The 20,059-nt window shown below is 33.0% G+C and overlaps 1 protein-coding gene across 5 annotated transcripts; it reads right to left on the bottom strand.

The window, feature by feature from the left end:
• Window positions 1–739: 739 nt before the first annotated feature.
• On the bottom strand, window positions 740–20,059 carry LOC128159646 (bifunctional arginine demethylase and lysyl-hydroxylase JMJD6-like). 5 transcript variants are annotated; one of them, XM_052822795.1, is made up of 12 exons: window positions 19,718–20,059; window positions 18,010–18,140; window positions 17,276–17,492; window positions 7,631–8,272; window positions 5,705–5,783; window positions 5,363–5,504; window positions 4,141–4,253; window positions 3,586–3,688; window positions 3,166–3,261; window positions 2,664–2,809; window positions 2,257–2,397; window positions 740–2,092 (listed from the first exon to the last, which is right to left on the bottom strand). In XM_052822795.1, exons 3-12 carry the CDS (start codon window positions 17,428–17,430, stop codon window positions 1,952–1,954), a joined length of 1,758 nt encoding a protein of 585 aa, XP_052678755.1. In that variant the 5' UTR covers window positions 17,431–17,492; window positions 18,010–18,140; window positions 19,718–20,059; the 3' UTR covers window positions 740–1,951. The 5 variants fall into 5 exon arrangements, with proteins under 5 accessions (XP_052678755.1, XP_052678756.1, XP_052678758.1 ...); XM_052822796.1 differs by lacking the exons at window positions 17,276–17,492; window positions 18,010–18,140; window positions 19,718–20,059 and adding an exon at window positions 12,007–12,598; XM_052822798.1 differs by lacking the exons at window positions 17,276–17,492; window positions 18,010–18,140; window positions 19,718–20,059 and adding an exon at window positions 11,620–11,847.

Below are 20,059 nucleotides of genomic sequence, written 5' to 3' on the forward strand. Positions count from 1 at the left end.
GAGAAATGATGAAAATGTTACCATTCCGTTAGAAGTTCCTTTTGACATTTACCTAGCCGCAGAACTGTAGCTCTCTGGGGAAAAAAATATTGACAGACCGGTCAATCAATATTTTTTTTCCCCGGAGAGCTACAGTTCTGCAGCTAACATTTACCAGGACCCAAACCATGACTTCTCCCTATATCCTCTTCCCCATTTTGAGAGAAAATTAATTCTTGGATCTTTTTCTGAGTATCAACTCGAAGCTGTATGGAAGGTAACTCTAGGATCACGATTATCAACATGAAGCTGAACGAATTTTAAAATGTTGTCGATTTAAGATGTCCAATTTTGATTTTCAGGCGGCATTCACAATTTCAAGCTTTTTGCGTCCTTTCTTTTTAAATAAACGTGAACTGTTATCTGTATACATTTCATTATAATTAATACATTACATGTATATTCTATATTTTAAATTGTCAGGTCATTTGATATATATCATAAAAAACCCTCCGCCATTTTCCTGTTAATTGTTTGTATTATGTACCTTTGAGCCACTTGAGTCCTTTGGTCAATACAGAATAAAAGAATGGGGAAGTGGGTAAAATTGAATTTATAATGCAGTATCATTGAATACTGCAAAACAATTCAAAGAGATTTTTTTTAAACATTTCAATAGAACGCAATTCTAATCTCTACAATTATAAATAATATTTACACATATTGAACGCACACACAAGATTTACAAAAACAAGATTCATAAAAGCTTGATTTTTTTATTAGGTTTTCTTTCATCTCAGCTGTAGGCCTTAATGAAAGAGATGAAATATCACAGATAGTTTGACATTGTGAGATCTCCAAAACAAATACAAAAAGAGATAACTCTAAAATTGACATTAAAAATGGAATGTGCATGCTATGTTATTATAGCAGAAAAATAGAAAAAAATAAGATGGGATTATACCCTTGATAGAAAGATAAGAGTGAAAAATACATGGAGCCCATGTCAATCGGACTTAATAGTACCTTATAAACTGAGGCAACTTTATAATTTATAAAACAATAGATTTAATAATTGATTTAATTTTACATTAATACATGTATAGGCCTTACATTTTATAATGCAAATAGATTTTGTTTAAAAAAAAGAAATTGGAACATACAAAAGTAAACAATTTTTAATTAGAAAAAGACAATTCAAATCAATAATATTATGCTAAATAATATTTTGCAATGTGAATGAAGACATGTATGTTTCAATAGAATCGTACTCCACATGTGCTTGAGGACAGAACCATTCAACCAACCCCCACCCCCAAGAATAGATACCGAGTATTCACTGATTTTTTCTTAACTCATCCTTTTATGACATATTTCAGATCTACTCTCATATATAGTGTACCTCAGTCCAAAAAATTTTCTAAAGTAAACATTTTATGAAAATTTTACCCAACTATGAAAAATAATTTATAAAAAATGAAAAATGACCCAAGGGTCTATACAGAACAGTACTTGTGGTGGGGATAGACCCTTTCTTCAAGCACATTTGATGTTGTATAAAGGCAGAGGTTTCACTCAGTGATCTCCCAAAAATATACTAGACTAAGTATCCATTTCCTCTTCTGTACATCAAATATATGAATTGAAACAATCTTAATAAAAATACAATACTCAAATCCATATATTTAAATACCAAATGGAATGATTTAAAACTTCACACTCATACATGTATGACACCAGAAATTCTTTACACCATTAAACTTTCAAAAAACAAGAACAAACATGCATGGAACATGAGACAGATTCAAGAACTAAGGTTCATGTATTTTCTACTTTAAATTTGCAATTAATGTTATGTAACAATGAAATACCTTTCCCTGATTTAAATTAAAATGATCAACAACAAAACAAGTCCAACAATCTGGAGTAAATAAAATCATGATATGCTCAAATAACTTGAGGGTTACTAGTCTTATTGCCTGCTTTGTTGTTCTTTATGCAGTCTCTCTATCACCAGATTTGTCTCCCTTGCTCCTTGAATATCCCCGCTCTGTTGCTGGGCATTTCTCAAATTTGCCCAAAATGGCAGCAAATCTGGCTTCACTTCTGTTCCCTGAAAAAATATATATATATTTGTACTGTCAATATGCTCATTGACAAATACATTTAATTTCTCTGATTAAAAAAAACACATTGGAATTAAAATAACAGTTTATTGGTATTTTCAAGGGGCTTTAAATAGTTTTCAGCTGGGATTTCAGCTAGATTATGGTGTACCTTTTTATACATATGCACTGCCTCCTTGAATCTTTGATTATTCATTAAAAAGTCTCCATAGGTGGCATGTATGTCCCACAATTTGGGGTTCATCTTAAGGGTGAACTTCAGAATTTCCTCAGCCTTCTGTTTTTCATTTATCTGAAAGAGTACATTATTTGATCACAACTACTTCATATTTGTACTACATGTATTTATTTAACTTTATGTCCAGTCAAAGAAACATTTAGTCGAAAAAAAAATTATTCATTTTTTTTTTTTGAAATTGATAAGATAAATTGTTAAATCAAAACTCAGAGTGAAAGTATTTTTTTTTTATATATATTTGTAGTGGCAAATGCATGGCTTCAATTTACCTAAATAAAAAATTTCTACATATCAGTGTATAGATTTTCTAATTAACCTACCTGGATATGCATCTTGGCTTTGTTCAGGTGAGCTATCAGAAAATGTGGATCTTTATCAATAGCTAGCTGAGTGAATTTCATGCCATCTTGAATCTGTCCAGAATCTGCTAAAGCTTGTCCCAGCTTCATCATAACTTCTGTATTATCTGTAAATTGCATGTAATATTTGAACATAAGTAAATATGCAAGGTAAAATGCAATTATAAAAAGTGATGGGAATTTTTTTTAGAAAAAATCAAAAAACATTTGGGGAAATCAGAAGTAAAATTAAACAAATGAATGAAGGGATGTTATATTGAATTATCTTTATGTAACAGAAGGCCGAATCATATTTCTGACAAGCAAAACAAAAGGAGAGAACTCTTGGCAAAGATAGGAGTGCCCGTGCACATGAGTAGAAAGGTCTTCAAATTTTTATCAGTAACAGCTAATGAACAAATTGTTTTGTTACCTGGTGATACACACTTAAACATATTCTTAAAAATCAGTGTATAATTTATACCTGGTAAAAGCTTGTGCAGTTTCTTAAAGATCTTGATCCTCTCCTGAAGGAGTTTGTCTCTGTTGGCACCAGGGGCTGCTCTCTCTAGGTTGAGCTCTGAAAAACAACAAAATATAGATTCTGAGACCTTTCTGTATACTCTGCTTTACTACATTAGCAGGAGTGTTGCTGCAGCTTTTTCAAAGGCTGCAAAAAAGCTGATAAATTTCTTTTTTTTGACATGATTAGAACAAAAATCTGTTCTCTGTACAGTGTAATGGCAGGATCACCATAAATGTTAAGCATTTCAAAATATTGATCCCAAATCAATAATCTTAATTTTAAAATTGATTACTTTAATACTTGTGAGCCTTTTTAAATTAAAAGTATGTAAGAAAATAAAATTCATATTCATACGCTGTCTGTGTGACCTAATGTTACCTTTGTAGAAAAGCTTCTCTGTTTCTGTGGCAGCCAGCTTCTTCTGTATTCCTATGGCAACCGTGTCTCCTAGGTTAATTGTACCATGGTATGTTCCTTCTGGCTGAAAAGTAATATGAAACTCGCATCAAATATTTTCAATTTCTAAAGACTAAATTTCTTTCTATTAGAGATTATAATAAATTATTACATACAGTTTTTGGAAATATTTGAACACTGCAAAGTTTGATCTTTTTAGTCGGTTAAATAAATATTTACACATCAGTGAATTTAAAAAGTACATGTAATTGCAAAATTATAATAACTGTAAACCAACTTTATTAACGACAACCTTACTTCGCGATTTTCTTTCAATTAACTGGTTCACGACGACTAATGTTCGCGCCCAAGCCTCATCCAGACCCGTATTGTTATTACAATCATACAATAATAACTGGTTCACGGCCAGAAATCTTTGCGACGCTGAGGCTCTTGCTAATTTCACAAAAATTTCTCCCACCCGAATAAAATATTGTTTACAGTAGATAGCTTATAAAGACGATATCCTGTGTTTACCAAATACAGAATTTCTCCGGCCTCCTGTACACACTCCATGGGGGCGTGGTCCTCTGTCAGGGACGGGTAAACCTTACTGTACCATTCCATCTGTGTAAATCCTGGATATACACCTGTCAATTCAACGACAAAGAATTAAATTCAGATCAATCCATTTTAGAAAATCTGGAATACATGCAGTCTCATACATGTACAATCATATAAATCAAGAGAAAGAAAAATTAAAAGTCTATCAAAATGGAAACAAATAATTCTTTATATAGATGTCTACGTAACGAACATGTTTACGAAAAATCTATTACATTGTTTTGCTAGGTTATTTTTCCTTGGACAAATTAAACATTTACTGGTACATGCAAAAAAAGCTAAATTCCTGTATGAAGAATTTCTCAAACATCAAATACTTAAGAGTGCGTTATGTTTTCTGTTTGGTGGGTCTGAACATCAAATTCTCAGTTGATGTGAAAAAAATGTTTCTTATCTACATGTATGCATTTGAAAATATTTGCATTTCCATTGTTCTTTCCCACTGTAAGCCCATACGGAGGAGCTGCAATTATTTCTCTATAATCGCAATTGCTCTGTCAGTATACTATGACGTCATAAAGGTGTAACGTTATATATACTTTTCCATGACGTTATAGATTTAAACCACTATACGATACATCATGTGTTTTTCTCCAACTCGATTAAAATTGACGTATTTACATGTAATATTAAAACATGTTTTTGATAACATTTTAAAGGAATTACTGTTATAACATCATTGATTCTCTTACAAATCTATGTGAATTAAAAAGATACATTACAGTCTGAATGTTTACTTTTGATGTAATAGCTAAATGTCAAGGTCTAGGCTAATACAGGGTATTTGCGAGTGGATAAATGCAAATATAAGTAATAAACAACGATTATTTAGTGAACATGGCGTTATGAATAGCAACTGCTCTGCTGGCATATTTTCCATGATGCGCTAGCGCGCATCATGGAATATGCCAACAGAGCAATTGCTATTCATAACGCCATGTTCACTAAATAACGTTGTTTATTTCTTAAATAGTTACATGTATGTACATTGTATAATGGGAAGTACAAAAAATCAAGATATGTGCAAATGAAGCAAATTATATTCAAGTATTAACATGTATGAATAACCCATCAAATAATGTTTTAACATTGAATATACAGGAGTTGTCCCCCTTATTCTACAATGTATATGTACCTCCAGGAGGTGTATGAGTTGTGGGATAGAGGAACCATCGTTTCTGTCCATAAATGACCCCATTCCAGGCATCAGCGTGTTTATGGAAGGATACACCACTACTGGAGGCTCCCAGGAAAAAAATACTGTCATCAATTCCATCCTACAACACAAATTCTTTACAACTTAACACAGTGTTCTAGTGCCCATTTCATATATACACTTGGTACACATGAATGCAGATACACGTACATTGTTTAGAGTGTCAGTGCTATTCAACTCGTAGATATTGAAACACTACATTAAGAGAAATGCAACAATATTATATTATTGATTAATCCAGTGAGGTTGATTTCCAGTTACCTTGATTTCGAAGTACTTTGGTGGTTTAAGAGTCCTGGGAAGACTAGAATCATTGTAGAACATCCTGTCAAATATGTAACTGAAATACGAAGGAAAATAATGAAATGTGCTGTGTCATCAATAACATAGTCACAAATATTCTCAATGATATTGTTACAAATTGCCTCAGCTGGGTTTGAACCTGGATCCTCTATCGAACAAATCCAGCATTCTAGCCAAAGCTAGCAGGAATGCCATATACCTGACTCTTAATTCACAACATTATACTAAAAAAATTTTCAACAATTACTACATGTAGTATGGAATGGGACCGCATGTACCTCAAGTTTGATACATACTTTCTTTAGTTAGAAATAAATAATAAGATTATTTCCATCTTTTATAAATATTATTTCACAAATTCATTGTCTGAACATCCATTAACCCAGAAGCAAGGAGTATGAGTCCATTTGAGTTTGTCTTCACCTTGTAAGGGGTACTGAGTCAACTCCCAGATATAAGGTGAGCATTCTCCTGACTCCTGGCATTGTGCACAGGGGCCAAGCCCGTTTTAAGGGGACTAGGGGGTGGCTTCCATTTTAGACAATATTGATCTCCTTTAAAAGAAGAGCTCCATATAAAAATAATAGAAAATGATAAAATTTTATATTAAAATATATGAAATTTTTCTTTATCAAATAGTAGTTGATAGCTTCAGAAATCGCATGTAAAATTTTCAAATAAATCTGATGGTTTTATATTATATTTTGTTATATTCAGTAGTATATTCTCACTATATAACGCTATATAAACAAATAGTCAATGATTGTAATATTAGCTCGTCCGAAAAATATTGACCGGTCAATATTTTTTTAATATTGACCGGCTAGGAATAATATCTAGAGAATATTCCCTCTATTTCAATTAATCGCTTCTGATTTGTTGATTGGTTAACGATGACGTAAATAACTCTTCGCAACTCCAAAACAAGGTGACGTCATAATAAGCAATCAGTCAAGGCAAGTAAACAACGAACGCACAATGCGACGGTTTGCTATCATAACGGATATAAGGATTTGCAAATTATTGTGAAGTGAAATCAGGTAAAACATCTTTAGCTTAGTTCCTACGGACGGTGGAATGTCACCAGTGACCTTCTGATGCCGACGATATTATGGAAATGATCTTTGCGCAAAATTGAATTCTATATTGAGCCGAGAAAATTACAGCGATCTGTTTTCAAATCCTTTCTTGATTTTTGGTTTGTTTCTTCATATAACAAAACAAATGTTGACTGCGTTTTCGGACAACATTGATTATATTAGCCCCCTTGGGACGAATATATTGCCCTCCGCTTCGCGTCGGGCAATATTTCGTCCCTCGGGGGCTAATATAATCAATGTTGCCCTCAACCCCAGTCAATATTTGTATAATATTTTGACCCCCCCAGCCTCCTTAACATTAATTTCAATGTAACCATTATGGTTACATTGAAATTAATGTCAAAACGGGTTTGGCCCCTGTGGCATTGTGAAGAGGATAAAAATCTTACAATAAACAGAGTACACGACAGTAGCATTGCAACAAATGAATTAGCAATATGTTGAAATTATATAAATATGATATATGATACATAAACATGAAAATTGGTTTACATTTTCATACATTATGAACATCAAGCATTCATACTGTAGTGAACAGTGCATGCATGTACATGAAGGGCAAATTAAAGAAATTGTCAAAATTATGCTTCTCATCAAATGAATTCTACAAATCCTCTAATCATATGTTCTTAAAGTAGGTCCTAGCTTATACATTGTAGTTTTGAAAGGAAAATAATTACATACTGGTAATATGTATATAATTTTTGATGTACAGTATATAAAATACTGCATGAAACTCTATAATCATAGTTATAGCTATATATATACATGTATAGTTACTTACAATGGTTCCCCGATTTCATCTTTATCCTGCATCAATGAATCCACAAATTCAGTGAACGATGATTGCACATCCCCGTTTCCTCCCTTGCGGACAATTTCCAGGGAATTCCCGGATAAGACGTACCACTGTCCATACTCCTGCTTCAGGCTGGAAAGGGACCATTTCTGTGGATTAGTCCAATCTTTGGCTCCATTGGGAAACCTCACAATCACAGGTTTTTTAAATCTATATTCTTTCTCAAACTCTTTCACAGTCAAATCACTAGCATCTCTCCTATCTACCATGCATTTTGTCGACCCATACAGTTTCCATGCCTCTTTACTGGCTGGTCTCCAGTTTGTGGAATCTGTCTGTATGGAATTCTGGGATGCTTTGGAATCCTGGGAAGAATCCAGGGACGGACTAGAGTTTTGCCCTGAGGAACTTACTGAAGAAAAGTCTGTCCTATACATGATGACAAAAGCGATGATTATTACGATGAAAGCACTCATTTGCACAGTTTTTGTAACCATTGTGGAATCTTCATTCTTCCTTCTCTTCCTCTCACCAGACATTCCATTGGACATTTTGGTCCCATTCTGTGACACCGTCCCATTGGATCGACTTGTCTGTTTCTTTTTTGATCCCATCGTCAAAGAAGTTCTTAAAAAATAAAGTAGATTAAAGTAACCATCAACAATGTAGTAGCGATTAATGTAAGCAACACAAATTTTAACATCAAAGACAGAAGAATTACATGTATACACTATACATGTATTTAAACAGCCATCCATGCATTGCCAGGCAGAGTATCATATGCAAATGTTTATACATTAGTTACTGTATCAAATGACAAACAGAATATACAACACAGAAGTACGACTTCGTCATTAGTACAAGTAATGCATGTACTCTAGCTTACTCTTTTCAGATACATATAATAAAAATGTCCAGCAATTTTCAGATCCAAGATGAAATCCAAGAGAAAAACCCAGCCAGCACAAATATAAGCTTACATAAATTCCCTTCTGTCCTGTCTGGCTTAATCCCCTTGAATACATTCAAATCTATCATCCACTTGCAAACTAACACATCTGTCTTTCTCACAACAATACAAGGCTTAGGGAACCTTAATTGATTTTCTTTTTCACTGAAAGCCCCCCAAATTTTCTTTACCTGGTCACAAAATTTCTCACATCTAGTACATTGTGTATGTCCCGAGTGTTATGTGTCGTATGCTCTAGAGCCAAGATCAGGATATGTTCCTAACATCTTATACTATTCATTTTAGGGGGTCAGTGCATGGGGATAATTAAGGGGATGCTTTAATTCATCTGTTTCAAATCTTTGTTTTTTTACAATAATCCCTTAATCTATAGCTTAAGTTAACTTCATTTTCTGTGTGTAGATATCATAAAATGAAATATTACCCAGTATTTTATTTTTCTTGTAAATGATTCTATTTATAAATACATTGTACAACCAATTATTGCATAATTCTCCTGTATTGGAGGTAGGATTATACACCGGTATTAATGACAATTGCTCTTAAAATCATTATGCACAGTGATGTTCACAAATTCCTGGACACACACATAGACACAGGAGATAGTACTTGTCCAGCAGTAATAGCCCCGCAATGAGAGGTCTTAATCTGTGTCGAGAAGATTGCTGCTGACATATATAGTGTGATGACAAATTAAATGTCCACTCTCATTATCATCTCAATATTTTCTACTAGAGCTAGTGGTCTATTTTTAGAGTGTTATTTTGCTGTCTTCAATGGATTACAGTCATGTCAGTGTGTCCATATGTACTAATACATGTATAATATGATATACATGTACCTTCTTGTTCAGAAATTATATTTGTAAATTAAATTTTTTAATGAATTTTAAAATACTTCATGGGAAAAAAATTAGCTATAACATGTACAGTTCAGTTAATTTTATGGATATTGTACAGATAAGTGAAAATTTTAAATGATACAATCAGTTTGGGGTAAATTTGAGAGAGATTATTTTTAGCTGCTTGCACAGTGGCTGTCAAACCAAGATTTCAGCAGATTAGTCTTAAAAGGCTATGGACAATATGGGACAAGAACTCAGCTAGTGACCTAACTCACCTATTTTTAGGGTTGAACAGTGTCTAGTGAAATCAAATTATGGTTGATTCAAATAATGCAGACCAGCAAAATTATCAATAAAATATTTCCTTAATTACTACAGGTAATTTTCTGATTGTATTTCAAACATATTATACTGACCAGAATATCACATCCAGCTACCAATCCGTGACCTTTCCTAAAAGCTGTTGACTTAAAATAATATATATTACATGTACTAGGTCATGTAACATATGTCGGCTTGTACAGGGATCATGCAATTACTGCAGTATATGCATCTCTATCAGTGTTATATATTATCATTACCATGGACACTGTATAGTTGTAAAACTTTATAATTACCCATTAGAAAAATAGATCTGTATTTATCTGTCAACAGAATAAGCCAATTAACAGGTATTTTATTTCTTATTCACACAAATGCAGTTCTCAGAAATAGGATTATTTCATACAGACATATATCATGTATTGCTGTGCTGAGTCATCTATTACAAGCATTGCAGAGAGAGTCAGAGAGAGAGAGAGAGAGAGAGAGAGAGAGAGAGAGAGAGAGAGAGAGAGAGAGAGAGAGATGAATTCCTGAAATGAATTAGTGTCAGTGTAATGGCTGTATAAAGATTTACTAATACCTAATAGTATTTAATTTGACAACATAACGTTAGTGAACTTCAAAATATTTGGAAGCTTGAAATTGAGTCCATCACATGTCAAATTCTCCCTTAATCTCCATTAATTATTCTACTATACTTAATAATATTTCATTTTTAAAAATAAAAATAGTTGTTATCAATCTAGAAATATCCTACCATCTCGAAGATAAAATAAATAGGGATTTCCAAATCAGAACTGTGTCAAAGATCCTAGTAAACACCTTTAGAATTAAAGCCCAGAGTCATCTCCTTCAAAATACATGACAGGGACTTCAAAGGCGGTGATGGATTAATGGTAAACTGTGAATTTCTTTAGATGTCAGTGAATTAAAACTGCTCATGCTTGTTGCCCAGTCTCCCAATAACACCACTGTTTGTTTGAATATCTACGGCTGGCTTTGTCGTAAATGACACTTAGTGGGGACCTGATGACTTTACCATGACCACTAACGGAACCTTAGTAGGCTTTTAAGGTCGGGGTTTTGACAGAAGATGAACCCACAAGCTGATGGTTGATAACATGGCTGAACTGTTTACTTTTAACCAAGGTAGTTTGGACATGATATTTTAAAGATTTAGGATAAAGAAATACTGGACTGGTTTAACTAAATGGACTGACATCATTAACTAAAGTGTAACATCTGGCTTATTTTAGAGGAGAGAGAGAGAGAGAGAGAGTATGTATGTAGAAGGATAGAGTCGGTAAAGGGTAAGACAAAGGGGAAAAATTAGGGGGTAGGGACAGATTATGAAGCTAATGGGAACTGTCAGATTGAGACAAATGAAGGAATGGGAAAAATATATTTATTTGGAGAGAGAGAGAGAGAGAGAGAGAGGTAAAAAACAAAGGAGAGCTCAATCTTAAAGGCAAGCCAGGAGACGTGACATGTTTAATTGAATTTAACATTGACAGATAATACATTTGCACTTAATTTTTAAGTTTTCAATTTAAGGGCATCAACAAATCTAACCTGAATTACATTTCTTTCCAACTTAACGTGAGGAGCATTATTTCATTGATCAAACTAAACAAGAGACTACAACACCCAAACTTACCCAATGTCTCCACATTCAATACACTGTTGAAATTAGGCTGAATTAAAATTTCAGAGCTCGTGATTGGGGCAATTAATTAAAAGCAGATACGAATCTGTAATTGTCAAATACATCTCGGGAACACCGAACGCTGTCGAGAGCAGAGGAGATAATACATGTATATCCAAGAGACACCTTACCTGTTATAGTTAAATATAGAATGGCAATGTACACATTCATCCAAATCCCTGCCTTTATAAAGTTGTAAACACTTGGACACTTAAAAAAAATTGTCTTATCTGTGAATGTGGGGATCAAATCATTGATTTTTTCTCCTCCGTGATTTTGCCTTGCTTTAAACACTGGGAAACAAAATATGTTTAGTCATTCAAAACTTGCAGACTTTTCATTTTATAATGCAAAGTTTTTTGGGGTTTTTTTGGCAATGCGTTGAAGTACACTCAGGTACTATACAGAGAGCAGAGCCAGGCTAATCCTTATTATGGCCCAATTTGTATTGTAAGTGCCAATGAAAATAATGGTCAAGAGATTATAAACAGAATTGATTTCTCTTTCCTTATACATACCTTGGAGGTTCAAATTTTAAAGTCCCATTTGCTTTACGGTCAGCTTGATCGAACGTCCGCATTAATACAGCTATATAACAGTAATCCAGATGATACAATCACATTTAGTTGGCCATTGGTCGATCAGCATGGCAGATAGTACGTAATTAATAAATATAGGTAAAACAAAGTTATCCAGCCATTTTTTCACCTGTGAGCTATCATTTACTCAGGTGAACAAAGGAAGGTCTCAAACATTGGCCTTTATAACGACCCCTCAATGAATTCCATGTACGCGATCAATCTCTGTGAAATTATCAAACAAATGGCATCAATCAATTCCGTAAAAATGGAAACTTTATCCATAAACAATAACATCTCGTCATGTATGGGGGAATTTCATAGACCCATTCAATCTTCTTAAGTAACTTATAAACCTGTTTTAAACATTTTTCAATTTCCTCCAAAAAAAAAAAAAAACGAAAAAACAAAACCAGGCTTATTTCTGTAATAAACACACAATGACCACAGTTTTCATTGATGGCTCTTAAACATGCAATTTTAAAAGTCCGTCGACAGACAAAAATGGTTGACTAGGGATTCTGTTGCCTCAAAAATACCCCAAAGTGTATAATCCTATGCTAAATTCTGCTTGTTTCCTTTACAAATTGTCGAATTTTAAATGTCTGCTTCATTTACACTGATGCAGTCGTGCATTTTTCAAGGGGAGTTAGATTTCAACAATTTTATCTATAAATCATCAAGTTTAAGATATCCTTTTCTCTAAATGGGTGTACACATAAAGGCAATCTCATTTTTTATATTCAATTATATGTTTCAACAATGCTATTTCAAGCATAATAACAATGAAGTCACTCTAATAAGAAGGAAAATAAAATTTCACAATTGTGCTTCCATGTTCTCTCCTTGGTCATTAAAATTCTGGAAAAAATAAATGCAAAACTTCGGGCAAAATGATATTACAGTTTCACTAATTTTTTCAAGGTCAAACGATCAGATAAGAACTTTTCTTTGGCAGTTTACTTTTAGTTATAGCCAGAATACAGATTAAGATCCCGATCAAATAGATTTCAAATTTGTATGACAATAAATAGTCTGTTAAGGATGAATTTAAATAAGCCCTCCTTTTATTGTTGAGATAAATTTTCAGCGCAGACTTTATTTCATTTTAACCACATATTTCACAATAGACAGGGGTCATGCATGCTTTAACTTTTTGAGACTTATCAGGATAAAAAATTCCGATGTGACTTCTTCAACATCGAAGAAAAACGTTTTATTGCTTAACGAGGAAATAAAAAGTGGTTTATAAAGACCAAGCCATTTGAAGTGGTTGCTGTAATTTCATGTTCTTTTAATGGCTTTATGAGATTCTAAACACAAAATTAAAGCTGTTTGGTTAAACATTGGCTAGAAAATGAAGTTCCCATGTAAGGTAGAATTGAAACTATGTAAATTAGATAACAACTTTCAAATCTTTCTTTTTTCAGGTTTAAATAAAGTAGTTGAATCAAAACTTGAAAAGACTGTCTTAAAAATGCAAAATAACCCAAAAAGACATGTGTAGATCTAAAGGGGGACAAGGGAGGGGAGGTCTTGAACCGTCCTGAAAATTTTTAAAATTTACATTGTACTAAAGCCAAAAGTAAGCCTTGGACCCCCCCCCTCCACCCCTCCACCCCCAAGGCAAACATAGTAGATAACCCTTGAACCCCCCCCCCCCCCCTTGGAAAATAAATTATAGAACTCCCAAGATGTTCTTTGTATATTCATAAAAAATATTAATGAGCTTGAAGATTTGCCTTTATGATAAAATTTATTATTAATGGGCATTGCATGCATGCTAATTCAAAAACATAATTATAACATAAGGGGACTGGGTGCACTAACGTTTACTCGGTTAAATTGATTGATTCATGATTGCATTAAGAGCAATTTATTAAGACACTGCAGTCCTATTTTCCGGGATCAAATGTCATACTTTGATAAATGTTGCAAATACCATTGATATTTTGATCAGGTATTGATAGCTAAATCTTTATAATATCTGGCGACCTCTAAAAATTCAGAGGTCAACTGTTCTCTTGATTTCATTGAGTTTGAGCTGTCAAGATGTTATTTTTATAATGCAGTATAGTAGGTTAATTTGATGGGGTGCTAATTTTGGCACTTTAAATTAATCCAATTAAATCACCCGAATTTAATTCATGCATTGATTAAGTTTATAGTGATTAGTAGAATATAAAAATATTTGAAATGTGTAAGATTAATGAGTTAGCATTTATTTCCCCAACTGCTTTCATCAATTAATGCATCATTGGGTGATTGACTTCTTATACTGATCAATCTCTATTCTGACTGGGCCAGGGCACTGAATTAAAGGAGTCCTTCATTAGCAGTACCAATGAATGTTAGTTCCTGGATCTTTTAATCTTTTGAAAATAAATCTCATTTAAACAAAAAATGACATTTTTATATACTATTAATAATTAGATATAAATAGTCAGTTGGGTATTGATAATATCTAATAAATTTTTAGATTTCACAGTACTACATTATGTATCATAATTATACATCAAAAAGTACTTTGTAAAATAAGAATTACATGTGTATGTTAATAACTTCATTACTAATTACTGTACGTAACTCAATTTATACTTAATTTATTTTCAGCAATGTATATATATTTATTGCTATTTCATCTCAACCTAGTATACCAGTATTTCTTTCACCAAAGTTAAACAAGAAATCTGAGAAAAGATCTCGGGACTTGATACATTATAAATAGTTACATACCTTTTTTCTAAAACGTTAAAATGGGTATTTTTCTCGGATTATTTACAGCGATGATCTTTTTTCTTTAAAAGGATCACTCTGTTTTGATGGGGCCTAAGTGGATTCTACAGACAATGTTAAGCCAGGCATGATCCATCAAAATATGCCGATAAATTGGATTGAGAAGCAAAACCCTCCATTTTCCCATTATGGTGTCCATAAAAGGCCACTTGTCAAACTAGAAGGGGAAGAGGTGCAAAGTTTCGCTTTGTAGAAGCGTTAGGTTTCCATTGATCACGGCCGGACAAAATTACCCAGCCTGTTCCGTTGTACAAAAATGAACTTTTCAAAAAATCTGACAGCCTTTAAAACTGGCATGCAGGTGAAAGAAACTTAATTATAGTTTTAGGAAAGGGGGAGCAATGCACTAATCATTCAGAGAGCTTCAGCATTCATTCTGCATTAGTTTTGCTTGTAATCTGCTAAAAGTACTTCAATTATCTAATTTAGATGCGTCACATGTTTCACACTTTTTTTGGCACTTTGCTAAATTCTAGAAATTTATGATACTCTTAAAATTAACAGTAAACTGCGTCTCTGAAAATCACAGGGATGATATATCATATGCATGTGTGAAGGATCTAATATATCTTGCAGAAAAACAAGTTAACCATGAAAACAGAGGTGAATTAATGAAGTGAGAACTCTCTATCAACTTGATAATCAGATGGGTTTTCATAATCACCCTTCTGTATGCACTTGGTGTCTAAGTTCATAAAGCCTTCTGTTTTCTTAATGTGTACAAGAATTTACAATTTTTTTCATCAGAAACACACCCTAGCACTCACTGAAGTAATCATGCATGCATACTTCACATAATAATCAATTTGGAGGCAAACTAAATCTGCAGGTTGAAGACTGCAAAAGTTTATTTTTTTTTAATAATCATCTATAATAACTTAATTAAAGAATGTGGCATAAATAACTTGGCTCGTGCACATGTTTCTCTCATTTCATCAGAGTTTGTTTGTCTGTCTCTCTGTATCACAATTATCACCATAATTCTCTCTCTCTCTCTCTCTCTCTCTCTCTCTCTCTCTCTCTCAGATTTTCTCATTGGTACAAATGTTTATATAATCTAACAATATATTATTTTTTTAGTCTTATAAACACACAAAAGCATTAAAATCAGCATTATCATCTCACTTTCTCTCTCTCTCCTTATTTTTGCCTCATAAACATCAATTCTCTCTCTCTCTCTCTCTCTCTCTCTCTCTCAGACACATTTTAGCAGCAGGTTTAAGATAAAATTTTCAGTAATTACATAGGACATAGCTTATAGGGAATATATAGCTTTGATGCTCTGTAACATCATTTTGTTAATTAAGCCACCTGCTGTCTTTCCTAGAGCAAATTAATTAGTGCAGAATGCTGTAAACCTTCAGCAACCGAGAATCTTCATCACAATCATGTTTTAGTTTTTCTCACAATTCTTTGTCTCATTAAAGCTGTTTTGACTCACTTATTATATGATTCAAAAGTAAAAAAAAAATAAACTATCATAGAATAGAATATTGTTAATGAATAAGGAGTTGTTTCCCTTGTTTCACACTTCACAAATATTTTAAAAGGATATTTCAGAAAATAATTTTAAAAAATTGTCCATCAATATTTGAGTTCACATACATGCACTAATTGCCATGAGAAAAAAAATACAAAAAGGAAAGTAGAAATTGACTGAAACTATTTCACTTTTAAAATTTATCAAGATTTAGATACAAACTGGGATGGAAAAGGTTTAACAAATGTTATCAAAAAGCAATATTACACAAAAATTAAAAAAAGAAAAAAGGATTCCAGAGCGATTCTGAAAACTCCATTGAAATTTAGAATATAATCATTTCATAGAAATGTGTTTAATGATTCCAAAATCATTCTTTTGAATCATAAGTTGTAAGGGCAAATTAAAATTTTTGTGAAGCATTCGAATTTTATGACTGTATTCAAGCTAATTTCTTGGATAAGATCTCTTTGAAAATGCAATTATATCTGCATATATTTATTTGTCAACTTGATTGTTAACGTTAAAGGGATATTAAACCCTGGGCAATCCACAAAATTCACAAGATCTTTTTTAACAAAAAAATGATTTAACAATAGCTTACAATTACTAAGGAATTAATAAAAAAGCAAAAAAAAAAAAAAAAAAAAAAGAGAAGGAAAGTTATGTTAGGGAGATAGCCAATTAAATAAAAAGAAAAGAAGCTGCAAAGACTGGTATATGTAGAGAGTTTCCTGGTAGAGATTTTTCAGAGAGAGAGAGAGAGAGAGAGAGAGAGAGAATGCCTATTTAAAAATGAGCAATGGAAGTTAAAGTCTCTAGGAGTGGGAGTAAGACAGACAACAAATGGTAAGTATAGAATTATTAAAGAGAGATTGAAGGATTAAGGAATGAGAGAAAGATGTGAAGAAGAGGGAATGAAAATTGACTTACTCTTCACCACTGTAAAACAGGCCGGTGTCGCTGGATCTCCTTGCTCCAGACGGAGATATCTGCTGATGTCCGGTTCCCGGAGTAGAACCGTTTCTGCCACGGGCAGACAGCCTAGACCCAGTGGACCGGAGTTTCAGAGTTGGGGCGAATGGCATCTTGGCAACAATAATCCCCCTCCAACAATGCTGATTACTTAGATTACAGGCACGTTAAAGGCCTGTAAAAGAGGAGAAAACAGTCTTGTTGACTACAAAGCGTCATAATTGGCCTTGTGTTGATTGCAGGGGATGGTAAATAATGCAGACAAATTGATAGAAGAAATAGTCTGCATTTATCGCCATCAAATGTCACATCCACTCAGCGTATTGATTCTGATAATTCTACGAGTTTACGCAGGATTACATGAGCCTTTCTTTGTTTATCAAGGTGCTACTGTCTCTTTCCATATTATCAAGCATGACAAAGATATTTTGAGATTATTTACTTTGAGCTTTTTAGAACAATGCTGATTAATTCATACTAATTCTATCACCCCTAAAAAAAAAAAAATTATTGGAATATTCTCCACTCTCTAAATTAAAAATAATTTGGCTCCTCATAAGATAAATACTTTGACTAAAATAATAACTTCGTATGGGGATATTTTTTTTTATCAAAAAAAAATATTTTTAACTTCAGGGGCCTCTAAGTTAATCAAATAATGCAAAACGCTGCCAATAAAAATAATACATTACTTGAAACATCCATTATGATTTAGCCAATAGCAGGTTATCCCGGGTATGTTGTGTTCGACCGTTTTCTTGGTTTTCCAATTTCTACAAGCCCATATTGTGAGACTGCAGCCTTTTTTAATTCTGTGTCTGACCTGAAATGTTCACAGCATGGATTTATCAAAAGACAGATAAGATTGAGTATTGAACTTCCTTTTTAGGAAACTTTATTTGTAGACACAGGTATTCCTACACTGTATCTCTTAAACCTTTCATGTACATACATGTAGAGGTTGAATTGCGTATTTTTTAATTTTTTTTGCACCTGTACAAATATTATTACATGTCACCCTCACCCATCGTAATTCAACTATCCCAACAATTATGATAACATACATGTATAAACTGCAAAGTACAACAGTTTTTATTATCATATCCCCACAAATATCTTCTTGCATGCAGATAAAATTATTAATAGTTTCAGATGCAGGCCTGAGATGACTAATAGATGGAATAACTTTGTATCAAGTTGTTATACTTGAGCTGCGTTACAATACCTTACAATTACTATAACGTACATGTTCACCATACTCTAGCTGTTTTTGGAGTTAGTGAGTGACACTCGACAGTGATAGTAATGGCCATGAGTTATGCATGTATCTGCATGAGCATCAGGAATCTTATAACTGACATAATGCTTGTGTCTTTACCCCTCACCATTACATAACAAGCCTACCTATTATAATAATAGACATTCTGAAAATTTTTGTTCCAAGCAATGTATTAGTAGCAAGTATCATATTAAGTAAAACAAAACTGTGTAAAGGAGTTTTTGTCCCAAGTATCGTTAATTTTAATAATTTTAACTGACAAATGACATAAATGTGTCTACACCTCACATATTAACAAGTATCATTGAGGCTTTAGAGATATGTGTGTTCAATTCCTCCCTCCTATCAAATATCAAGTAAAATATAACTGACAACATGAGGTTTGATGATCAACTGTTACACCCCCCATCAACTGCCAATAAGTATCATATCACTGACAATTGACAACCTTAATATTCAACTGCTAAAATAAGAAACTGATATGAAACTGACAAGAGTTTTGTCTTTTAAACACCTCAGCTGCTGATAAGTATCATAATATATAACTGACAATTGACAACCTTAATATTCAACTGCTAAAATATGAAACTGACAAGATGTTTGTCTTTTAAACACCTCAGCTGCCAATAAGTATCATAATATATAACTGACAATTGACAACCTTGATATTCAACTGCTAAAATAAGAAACTGATATGAAACTGACAAGAGTTTTGTCTTTTAAACACCTCAGCTGCCAATAAGTACCATATATCACCAAATGAAAACTTCTGAAGTGTTTACAACCAAGCTCTCTTTAAAGAGATTGCACATGAATGCAATACAAAGCTTTAAATTATTTAATTCAAATTTACACTTGTTAGCGTCTAGCTGTCAACAGAATGACATAAAGCTGTCTATAGGCTGTTCCATTTATGCTTGTCATAATGACAAAGTTTAATAACAATATTTACTAACCAGGTAAAAATGATAAATTAATTTTGTCAAGCATTTTATAGAAAACTACTGGTAATGAAAAATAGATTTATAATTTTGGGATTACAGCATATGTGAGCCAGCCCTTACATAAGTTAGGCAGAAAAATAAACATTGATGAGAATTTTATGGACATAATCAAGTTACCTTTAGAATAGATCCAGTAAAAGCCATGCAGTGGTAAGTTTTGATCCACACAAGTTCTGAAGAGTGAAATTTGCCATGAGTAGAATTCTCCACTTTAACATCAGGTGAACACAGCTAATCTATGTAGCCAGCTCTGAATGTCTGTTCATCAAACTGCACATAAAAATCTCTCCTGACAGGCTTAAAGCACAGCAAACAATAGAAGTGAACAATATAATTACATTAGGTGCAGGTATTTTTACACACTAAAACATTCACACCTAAATCGTCTCAACTTTTTTGTTTAATTAAACATTTAAATTGCACAATTCTTAAGGTATAACTTACTAAACTTGAATGGTT

Source organism: Crassostrea angulata, chromosome 8 (assembly GCF_025612915.1).
Source record: "Crassostrea angulata isolate pt1a10 chromosome 8, ASM2561291v2, whole genome shotgun sequence".
Classification (NCBI taxonomy): domain Eukaryota; kingdom Metazoa; phylum Mollusca; class Bivalvia; order Ostreida; family Ostreidae; genus Magallana; species Magallana angulata.